Source organism: Chelonoidis abingdonii, chromosome 1 (genome assembly GCF_003597395.2).
Source record: "Chelonoidis abingdonii isolate Lonesome George chromosome 1, CheloAbing_2.0, whole genome shotgun sequence".
Lineage (NCBI taxonomy): Eukaryota > Metazoa > Chordata > Testudines > Testudinidae > Chelonoidis > Chelonoidis abingdonii.
The window spans coordinates 30424790-30436201 of NC_133769.1; the positions used below are offsets into that span (position 1 = coordinate 30424790).

Sequence of the window (11412 nt, forward strand, 5' to 3'; positions counted from 1 at the left end):
CAAGGGGGGGTGTTTTTTCACATCCCTGAGCAAGAAAGTTGCAGCGCTGTAAAGTGCCAGTGTAGCCAAGACCTTGGGCATGTAGCAGCGGCCTCTTTTGCCAGACTCAGCTACTGCTCACTAATCTCCTGTTGCGTTTTTGGCTGCACTTTTCCCCTCACCTCCTTCTCTACGCACTCCCTATCCGTGGCCCCACGAAGTCCCGGGACCTCCTGGTCAACCTCCTCCTCGCCCTGGCTAAAAAAGCCATCTACGCGACCAGAGAGAGGAGGTTGGCCGATGGAGATTCCGGTGACTGTGGGGCTTGTTTCCGGTCCATGGTCCGTTCACGTATCCGGGCGGAGTTCCTCTGGGCGGCGTCCACTGGCTCCCTTGATGCCTTCGAGGAGCAGTGGGCACTGTCCGGGGTTCTCTGCTCGGTGTCCCCATCAGGCTCCCTTCTTATGACCCTCTGACCACACTCCCATCCCTGTTCTTTTATTAGTTGTCCCCCGTAATCAGTGGGCTTCTGTGGTCCTGTGGGTCCTCCCCTTAGGCTGGGGGGTGGGGGACCCTTTAGCAATGGGCGGGCTCTGCCCACCCGCTTCCCGGAAACCCAATAGATACCGCTGCTGTCAGTGGCCAGTGACAACAGGGGTCTGGAGAAGGGCGAAAAAGCAGAACCTGCAGGAGGGCAGAGCCCGCAGGGGCTTGGGAAGGTAAGGGGGGCAAGTCTCGGCAGGGGGAAGGGGGCTGGGATGAAGGGAGGGGGTAGCAGAACACTATTGTGCTCCCGGCCTCTCCCAAAGGTCGCTCATTGGGGAGGAGGCGCCTCCCCTTATGCAGCCCTGCCCCAGACTCCCTCAGCCCTGGGGGGGCCACCCGCCGTAGTCCTGCCCCAGCCTCACATTGGGCGGGGAGGCTGTGACCGAGCCCGGCTGCCTGCCTCAGGCGTCAGTCAGCGGGCGCAGAGAAGGCGTCGCTGTTCGGCCCACCTCCTTTTCCGCGCCTCAGCCAGGCCCGCCTGGCCGGCCTCGCGCTCAGGGGTGGAGGCAGGTTTCCGCGGCCGCCCCGAGGCGGGAGGGAAGATTTTGGTCCGTGTGGGTCAGTGCGAGCCTGACGCTTCCTCGCTCCGTGCCACCCCCCGCCCTGCCTCGGCCGCACATCCCAGTAGCCTGGGCAGGCCCCGCTTCCCCCGGCTGAGCCGAGCTCCATGCTCCGGAGCTTGCCCAGGCCGCTTAGCGGCGGCGTTTCCTGGCGCTTGGCAGAGACTTTGGCCTCCGCGCTGGGGAAGGGGCGGGTGGGGATCCCCGTGCAGTAGCGTTGTCTTGGTAACGGGGAGGGGGAAGAGTCTCAGCCAACGCCCGAGAGGAAGGAGCCGCCAGCTGGGCCCGGGCGTTATTCCCCCTGGTAGCGCGGCGCTGGGCGGCTGCCGGCAATACAGTGCCCGGTCCCGGGGGAGGGGAGGCTGTTAGTGCAGCCGCAAGGCCGCCGGAGCTCCTCATTCGGGAAGGGGGAGGGGAGGCTTGCGTGCCCTCTCGACTAACTTACTTAAAATCCCCGCCTTTTACCCAGTCACCCAACTTGAAGCCCCTCCCGGGGATGAGGGAGCGTTTGGGCCTTAAATATCCGATGTAATTTGAAATGGAGAAACTTGGCTCAGCCTGAGCTCTGCTCACTGCGGGATTTATCCTGCGTGCTTCAAAGCCAATTTGCAGTGACTGCTCTATCCTCCCCTGCAGGCCGTCCAGGGAGAAGATGACTTTTCAGTGGACAGCAGTTGCAAGCTTTCTGTATGCTGAAATAGGAGTGATGTTACTGCTCTGTGTACCGTTTATTTCTCCACTAAGGTAGGGATCAACTGTATGCTATATGGCCTTGTCTTAAGACATCTTTTACATATTGCTGTTGTAACACACCTAATGTAATTCAGGTTTATTTTGGCTACCACATTTGGGGCTGGTTGAGAACTGAATTAAATAGGAGCTACTTGGTGCTTAACTAGGGTTACCAGATGTCCCTATATTATAGGGACAGTCCTGATATTTGGTTCATTTTCTTTTATAGACACCTATTACCCCCCACCGCCGTCCTTATTTTTCACACTTGCTGTCTGGTTACCCTATACTTAACACTCTTGAACATCAGGCAATTTATTTAGGTGCCTAAACTCACACCAAGGAGCTTAACATTAGGCACCTATTTTTGAAAATCATGGCCAGAATCATTTTTCCTGCACCAGTTACTAATAATTATTTATTTCTAGTCATAATTCCAGCGTGCCTCCTCTCTCACGCTCTGTTTCAATAAGAGGAGTTAATCCATTTAATTTTATTTTCTGAATGGTCAGTTTAGCGGAGAATGCGTGGCTTCTTTTTATACTAAGTTATTAGTGGATAAATAGGCAGCAGCCTTTTTTCAGAGGAATCTGAATTATCAGAGGTGAATCAGTAGCTATTTTCCTTAGTGCTATCTTCCACCAGACATTGGGAATGGAAAGAAATATAAAGGACTCCCACTTTTCAGTGCTGACTAGGTGCAATTTGTGAAGATTCTTCCAAAAGTAAAGAATTCTCCTGCTTGATGTATGGAATTTAACAGAGCAGTAAGAGAGGCACCTATAAGCTTATATGAGAACCAAAGAAATCTGTGTTAGTCCCAGAAACATGCCAATATACAAGTGTTTTAAAACTAATTTCCCCAACCTTTAGTAAGGGAGAGAAGCTGAAAGGAAAGTAAACTAGCTACCGTCTCTTTATGCAAAGTACTGCCTGCCTTACCTAATTTTCTTGAAACAACTTTCTCTCATGCCGCTGCTTACCTTTGATCATGTAAATTTGTTTTTTCCCCTGTGTAGGAGAGTCCTATTACCTCCAAAAATGTTGCTAGAGGATTAAACCTTAACATTTTGTAGAAAATTTACTATTGCCTCAGATTATAAGATAATCTTCTATGAAATGTTTTCTTTTCTGCGGCCTTAGACACCAGCTTACATCATCAGAATGAAGAAGGTAACTTTTCCCACTGATTAATCTGTGGCCTTATAGTAACATGAGCGGGACCATAACTTTTCCTGTCCTAGTCTTAAAATGAATTCCACACACTGCGTAGAGTCAAAACTCAACCACTTTCTGGGGTTTGCACTTGTAGACTCTAGGACGGGAAGGGACCTCAAGAGGTCATTGAGTCCAGTCCCCTGCCCTCATGACAGGACCAAATACTGTCTAGACCATCCCTGATAGACATTTATCTAACCTACCCTTAAATATCTCCAGAGATGGAGATTCCACAACCTCCCTAGGCAATTTATTCCAGGTTTAACCACCACACTGACATGTTAGGCAAATTTTACTAATGTTCAACTAAAGGCTCCCTTGCGCTAATTTTTAAGCCCACTGGCTTTCTTGTTCTATCTTAGAGGCCAAGCACCTAGAACAAGTTCTTTCTCCTCTTTCCTTATGAACCCTTTATATATCCTTGGAAGGCTGCTATCATCTCCATCTCTGTCTCTGCTGTTTGCCAAACTAAACAAACCCAATTATTTAAGGCCTTTCCTTCGATAGGTAGTGTTCTCTAGATGCTGAATCATTTCTGTTGCCTCTTCTCTGGACCTCTCCGTTTCTCCAATCTTTGGACTGAAATGTGGTGCCCAGAACTGACAACACCCTCATTCAGTTGAGTGTAACTACCAGCGCAGATATAGTATTGACGAAGAATTGACTTCTCATGTCTTCTCACCAACACTAGCTCTGTTAATGCACCCCAGAATCATGTTGCTTTTTTTTTCCAACAGTATCCACATGTTGGACTCATCTTTAGCTTGTGGTCCACTATATAACCCCTGATCCTTGCGCTACTCTCCCGTCCTCCTTCTCTGATGTTGAAACTGTGTTACTCCTTCCCAGACGTGCCACTTGCATTTCTCTTTACTATCTGTTTACCTCAGCCTCGTCAAAAACAGATTTTTGAGACCTAGTGGCATACTACATCAGTGGAGAAACTTGATGCATTCCTTTTAATCAGCTAACTCCGTACCAGCCATCTGTGCCAAATTATCGCAGATTTTATTATGACCCTATCCTGCCAAAGACAGTATGCTCAAGTTCATTGTTCCTCCCAGTTTGGTATAACTGAAATTTAATAAGCCTACTTTCTAGCCCAATACACTTGAAGTCTGTTGATGAAGTATATATACTAAACAGAGCTGGTCCCAAACAGACCCTGGGGACCCACTTGTTATATGTCATTACCAACGCAGGATCCTGGGAACCTCTGGATACTAGTACTGCTCCTCGAGTTTGACAGTTATCCAGCCATGTGTGCACCACACCTTTAATATCAGCCCATTTCAATTTGTATTTGCCTAGTTTATTGAAAGAATAATTTTTGCCCTGAGAGCCATTATCAAATGCCTTCCTAGAAGCCTTAGGACTACTACTTAGTCCACAGATTCTCTGTGTATCCTATCAAAGGAAAGAGCTAGTATCAGATTGATTTGACATGATTTCTTTCAATCACATGTGGCAATAGACTTTTCCCGTCATCCTACCACTTACCAATCAGGACGCTTCCTAAGATTGTAATAGATCGCCTTCAATTAATTACTTTGACTCACATTATCTTGCCCTGCACAGACGAGGTATAACACTACATGTCCGTAGTTCCTGGATGTTTGTTTTTACTTGCCCTTTGTAGGTGGTGCCACTATATATGCCCTTTTTCTTGTCTTCTGGATCTCTTCTCTCTGCCCATAGTGTTTGGCGCAAAGATAAAGCTTAGAAGCCCTCAGACTACCTCCTTCTGTCTAGGCTCCTGGATATCTAGCGATGCATTTCATCAGGGCCTTGCGTGACTTGGCAGGCATCTAACTTTCTAAGATAGCGGATTTTTAAACGTTGTCTTCTTTTTTATATGTTGCTCTTTCCTTCTAACAGGTACACCTACTCGGCTCTCCAAATTATGCAATTCACTATGTTAGGCATTCCTTCGAGAGTTCTTTGAGTGAAGTCACTGAACACACAAGAAGTCAATTATCATCTCTGCCAGTTTCAATTCTCTGTTACTGTTTTCTCCCTCCTCACTTCAGCAGGCCCGCCGCTACCCTGTCTCTTAATGTCTTCCTCTTGCCTTCTAATGTATTTGATAAAAAGTCTTATTGTTCATATTTATCAGCCTGTAGCTAAGTTTGGAGCTGCGTTCTTGCCTTTACTAATCTTCCCCGCATGTACGGGATTTTTTTGCACTATTTCGCCTTTGAATCGTCCTAGTTTCCATTTTTAGAGACCCTTTTTATTTTTAGATCATCGCACAATCTCATGGTTAAGCAAGGTGGTCTTTTGCCACATATTTTCTATCTTTCCTTCCTACCGAGTGGAATAGCTTGCTTTGGGCCCTTAAAGCGTCTAGTCGAACAGACTAACAGGTGATGCCTGGTGGTAGAAGTCCGGTGCCACAAACGGGTAAAAGAATGCACTGCCACAAGCCAAAAATAAAATTCCTGTACACTAGATGCGAAGGAACCTAGGACAAGATGGAGGAACTTGGAGCTACTGTGCAGGAAGTGAAACCCGGATATATAGGATAACTGAAACCTGGTGGAATAGTACTGATACTGGAGTACAGGTATGAAGGCTAGTGCTGTTTAGAAAAGACAAAAGAAAAGCAAAGTGGTGGAGTAGCATTGGTACATCAATGATGAGTTAACTGTAAGAATAAGAAGTGATGGATGGATAAGACAGAGTCTGGTCTGGGCAAAAATCACACTGCAAAAAAGCTACTATAAGCCTCCCCTCAGATAGTGCTGGGGTGTCTACAGACCGCCGGGATCTGATTGGGATATGGATAGAACTCTTTTAATGTCTTTAAACGAAGTAAACACTAAGGGAAAGTGTTGATCATGAGACTTTAACTTGCAATATAGACTGGAGGACAAGTGCTTGGCAAGAATAATAAGGGGTCAATTTTTAAGGATGTGAATAGCTGGTGTGATAGCACCGTAGTTGAAGTATACACCGACAAGAGGGGATGTCATTTTAGATTTGGTTTTTGTGAGCAGTGAGGACCTCGAGAAGAAATGTGTAGGGGAACTTGTTCCAGTGATCATGACTGACTCAGTTCAAACTAGATGGAGGATAAACAAAGGTAGATCTGGGATAGGGTTTTTGGACTTCTCAGGGCTAATTTTTAAAAGAGTTAAGGAAATTAGTTAGGGAAGTGGATTGGACGAGAACTTGTGGATCTAAAATGGCGGAGGAGGCCTGGAATTACTTTAAAGTCCGCAGCTGCGGAAAACGGTCGGAAGCCGCAATCCCAAGAAAGGGAAAAAAACCATGGCAGGAGTTGTAGACCATGGATAGCAGCATCATCAGAGAAGGGGATTAGGAAAAGCAGAAAGCTTACAGGGACGTGGAAGAAAGGCGGGATTAGCAAGGGAAGCTACCTAGTGAGGTCAGAACATGTAGGGATAAAGTGGAGGAAAGGCTAAAAAGCCATGTAGAACTGGACGCTTGCAAAGGGAAGTAAAACCAATAGTAAAGCGTTCTACAGCCACATAAATAAGAGAAAAAGAAAGAAGAGTGGGGCGCTATACACTGAGATGGAAGGAGGTTAAGGATAACCTAGGCATGGCCCAATAATCTAAATAAGTACTTGGCTCAGTCTTTATAAGAAATAGTGAGGAAGTTAGTGATGGAGGGATGATAAAACGGGAATGAGGATATGGAGGTGGATATTACGTAATCTGAGGAAGAGGCCAATAAACAGTAATGGGACAAAAGCGGGGGCCCGAAAATCTCCATCCAAGGATATTAAAGGACCTGGCGCATGAAATTGCGAGCCTGTTAGCGAGAATTTTAATAATTGGTAAACTCGGGGGTTGTACACGTCACTGGAGAATTGCTAACGGTCCTATCTTCAAGAAAGGGAAAAAAAAAGTGATCCGGGTAACTATAGGCTGTTAGCTTGACGTCTGTAGTAAAAGTATAGGGTCCCCTTGGAAAAATTTTAAAAGGGAGAAAGTAGTTAGGAACATGAGGTAATGGAATTGGAACGAATTGCAACATGGATTACTAAAGGTAGATCATCCAAACCAAACCTGCATCTCCTGCTTTGAGAAGGTGACAGATTACTAGACAAGAGGAAATGCGGTAGATTCTAATTTACCCTCGATTTCAGTAAGGCGTTTGACACGTGCCACATGGGAAACTCGTAGTTAAATTGGAAAAAGAGGGGATGAATATGAAAGTTTAAGGTGGATAAGGAACTGGTTAAGGGGAGACCCAGCGGGTCGTACTGAAGGTGAACTGTCAGGCTGGAAGGAGGGTACTTAGTGAGTCCCTCAATAGGATTCGGTTTTGGGACCGAATCTTATTAACCTTTTTATTATGACCTGGCACAAAGAGCGGGAATGTGCTAATAAAGTTTTGCGGATGAACAAAGCGGGGGGTATTGCTAAATGGAGAAAGACGGGATACTATACAGGAAGATCTGGACCACCTGTAAACTGGAGTAATAGAATAGTATGAAATATAATGTGAAAAGTGCAAGGTTCATGCACTAGGGATTAAAATAAGAATTTTAGATATACATGGGACGCAATCAGTTGAACAACAGAGGGGGGAAGAGAAGGACTTGGGGGGGTAGTGGTTGATAGCAGGATGTCTAGACCGCCAATTGCGATATGGGCATTAAAAAAAGCAAAGGCGGTTTTTAGGGTGCTCAGGGCGAGGAGTATTTGTCCAGCAAGGAATAAGGAGGTGTAGTACTGTATATAAGCGCTGGTGAGACCCCACCTGGAATATTGTGGGCAGTTCTGGGTCCCACCATGTTTAAGAATGATGAATTCAAACTGGACAACAGGTCAGAGAACGGCTATAGGGTGATCCGAGGAATGGAAATCTGCCTTATGAAAGAGACTCAAAGAGCTGGCTTGTTTAGCCAGCAAAAGAAGGCTGCGGGGGATATGCTTGACCTAGATAAAGATTCAGAGGGATTAACGTTAGGGGGGGAGAGGAATTATTTAAGCTTAGTACTAATGTAGGCACAAGGACAAATGGGTACAAACTGATATTAGAAGTTTAGCTTCGAAATTTAGACCGAAGGTTCTAACCATTAGGGGAGTGAAAAAAAGTTCCCCTTTGGGGAACAAAAAGCCCCCCCTCCGAGGGAAGTAGTTGGGGGAAAAGACTTATCTGGCTTTAAACTAAAGCTTGAATAAGTATATGGAGGAGTGATGAATATATAGGATATGTTTATGGGGCAATTGCACCTGATTACAGCGCAGATAAGTCTGCTCAATGGTATCTGAGCCGGGATGTTGGGAGTGGGATGTTCGGATCTGAGTACTGCAGAGAATTCTTTCCTGGGTGCTGGCTGGTGAGTCTTGCCCACATGCTCAGTGGTTAGCTGATCACCATACTTTGGGATCGCGAAGGATGATTTCGCTTCCAAGGGCGGATTGGCAGGGGCCTGGAGTTTTCGCCTCACTCTAGCGTGGGCTATGGGTACGTGCGGTGAATTCTCTGGCAGCTTGAGGTCTTAAACACCAATTATTGAGGACTTACAGTAACTTCAGTCATAAGGTTAAGGGGGTTGTTATATAAAGTGGGATGGGTGGTTCTGGTGGCCTCGCTTGTGCAGGAGGTCTGAAACTAGATGATCATCAGTGGTCCCATCATCTGACTACGAGTCTATGAGTCTGAGTCTATGAGCCCCCTTTTGAAAAAACTGCCACGTGTCCTAGTTGTTGTTCTCCTCAGTCTGATTCCCATGGGACCTACCTGTCAGCTCTCTGAGCTTACCTGAAAATCAGCCTTCCTGAAATCAATTGTCTCTAATTTTGCTGGACTCCCTTCTAACCTTCCTTTGTATTTGTGAACTCTGATTATGATCACTTCACCTCTAAGCTGGCCTTCCACTTTCACCATTCCAGAAGAGTTCCTACCTCTTTGTTAAAATCAAATCTAGAACACCTCCCCTGAGTAAACCTTTTTCAACCTCGAATAAAGAAGTTGTCTGCAATGCAGTCCAAGAACTTAATTGATAAGTCTGTGCCTTGCTGTATTGTTTTTTCATAAATATATCTGGATAGTTGCAGTCCATCACCTAACCACCAATCTTGGGCTTTTGGATGATTTTTGTTAGTAGATTGAAAAAAAAGCCTGCTTCCACGCTGGTTAGGTGGCCTGTAGTAGACTCAAGCAATGACAGCACCTCTTGTTTTTTTTACCCCCGTTTAGCCTATAACCAGAGACTCTCAAACATCTTCCGTCTCCTATTGTCCAATCTCCACCTCAGTCCAAGTGCTCAACATTTAATGATAAGGAAACACATCTGTCCTCCTTTTCCCTGTCTGTCCTGTGAGCAAGCATAACCCGATCCAATGACCAACATTCCAATCATAGCGTACTTATTCTCCACCAAGTTTCAAGTGATGCCCAACAATGTCAGACGTTGTATTGTATTTATATAACACTTAGGGAAGTTTCATTCTTGCTACTGATAATTACCCATACTTCTGCGCAATTTGATATGCATCTAAGATACTGGTTTGATTTGCCCCGGTTTGCGCTGACCCTCCTGTTCTTCTTCACCATTTATAGCCCATGCACCCGCTCGCATCTTCTAATTCCCCGCCCATCTCCAGGTCCTCCATGGTTCTCCACTTATCTGTGGGCTTGCTCACCTGTCCCGGTTGAACCTATGTTTAAAAAGCCTCCTCACTAGGTAGCCAAGTTGGTCCAAACTCACGGTATCTTCCCCTCCTCGAAAGGTGACATACGCCATCCTGCCTAGCAGTCCTTCCTGTATACAAATCCCGTGGTTGAAGAAGCCAAAGCCTCAGGCTAACAACACCATCTCGCAGGCAGGCATTCACACTCACCAATGATCAACCCTGTCCCTGCGTGGCCTCTGACCATTATAGAACAGGAAGGATGGAAGAGAGACATACTTCCCTGTGCTCCGACTCCTTCACGGCCCGCCCCATGAGCCCTGGTAAGTCACCTTAATCCCACTCAGATGTCACACCTCGTAGATAATCATTTTTTGCCCACAATGAGAATAGTAGTTGAATGGGTAGAATCAGAAGGGTCTGGATAATTCCTCGACAGTGCCTCCGTAAGGTCTCGGAATGGTGTTAGAAAGATGCCATGGCGTACATATAGGGGAGCGAATACGGCGTAATACCGTTATAACAAAAAGGAGGCAAGCAATGATGACATAAGAAAGAATTTCATGTCCAGTTGTGACGGTATTTGCATCTATGTACGCCTGCAGTGCACTGCAAGTTTGGATACTAACGAAAACAAGGAAGGGCTTTGGCGATTCTAATGGAAAAGTCCGTCCTCCAGCATGTGTCCTACATGCATTCGAAACTCCGACACCGAAAGATGTTCCATTAAAGTACAGATGATATTGGGAATGCCGCCAATGGATCAAATCAAGCCATAATTGTATTATTTGCTGAAGAGGACCAGTGCTGGCAGTAGAAAAGAGGATCGGAATACAATAAAACTTCAAAGTCCAAATCTGGAAATGGCTAGTTCTCTGACAAAAGTAAAGAGTTCCTGATAGACACACTTTAAAGTGTAATCCATTTAATTGAACTGGAGATGTATACATCTAGATCCTTTTAAAAATTCTTGTATTTGCTGAACTTGGTCAAATTGAAGCCGACACGAAGTACGTCTCAGAGTGCCGCCCCCATAATGCATGGAAAGAGAAATTAAATTGGGTTTCCATACAGCCATGCCCTTCACTCTCGGCAGCTGCATTTAGACAGTTACCAACATTTCTCGTAGTTTTCCTGTCAGACTGGGACAATAAATCAGGGATCTTTATTTAAGTCGTCTCTATTATAGTGGCCATGATGATTATCAAGACTCTCGGAGCCACTGAATTATCTGAAAGAATTGTTTGTGAAATGGTACATAAAACCAAAGGAAAATGTAACTCTGTGTTAATTGCCTAATGGAAAGAAAGAGGAATACAAATTATGTACCCATCCAGTTGAAATCATAAAGAAGACACACTTAAATTATAAAAATATATTCATATATAGAAGAGAAAGATACGTACCACACATAATAACAGTACGATATTGCATTGTGGCCCTCCTCTCATGTAGGAAATACACTCACATTACACAAGTCCAGGGGACATATATTAATGTTCAGTTTACTTTGTCCCAGGATTATATTATAAGATTAAATAGAAAGCAGAAAGGTTACAGGCCTACATGCCGAGAATGGACCCCAGTATTATATCGCTATATTTTATATGATACATCCATACCACAGTGAGGACTAGGGGCCCCGTATGTGGCCAAGCACTGCACAGCAGATGAAACAGCACGACCAGGGGACTGGGGCCAGGGGTTGGGAAGGACAGGGCTTTAAGGATCACCAATTCCCGGAATCGTCCCACGCGTGGAAA

The 11412-nt window shown here is 45.6% G+C and overlaps 1 protein-coding gene across 1 annotated transcript in view; it reads left to right on the forward strand.

The window, feature by feature from the left end:
* Nucleotides 1–949: 949 nt before the first annotated feature.
* Nucleotides 950–11412, forward strand: part of LOC116838646 (B-cell receptor-associated protein 29-like) — a 65739-nt gene continuing 55276 nt past the window's right edge. The window contains exons 1-2 of the mRNA XM_075064922.1: nt 950–1083; nt 1722–1829. Of these exons, the coding sequence (XP_074921023.1) occupies nt 1738–1829 (92 nt within the window). The 5' untranslated portion in view covers nt 950–1083; nt 1722–1737. The remainder of the gene's footprint in view (nt 1084–1721; nt 1830–11412) is intronic.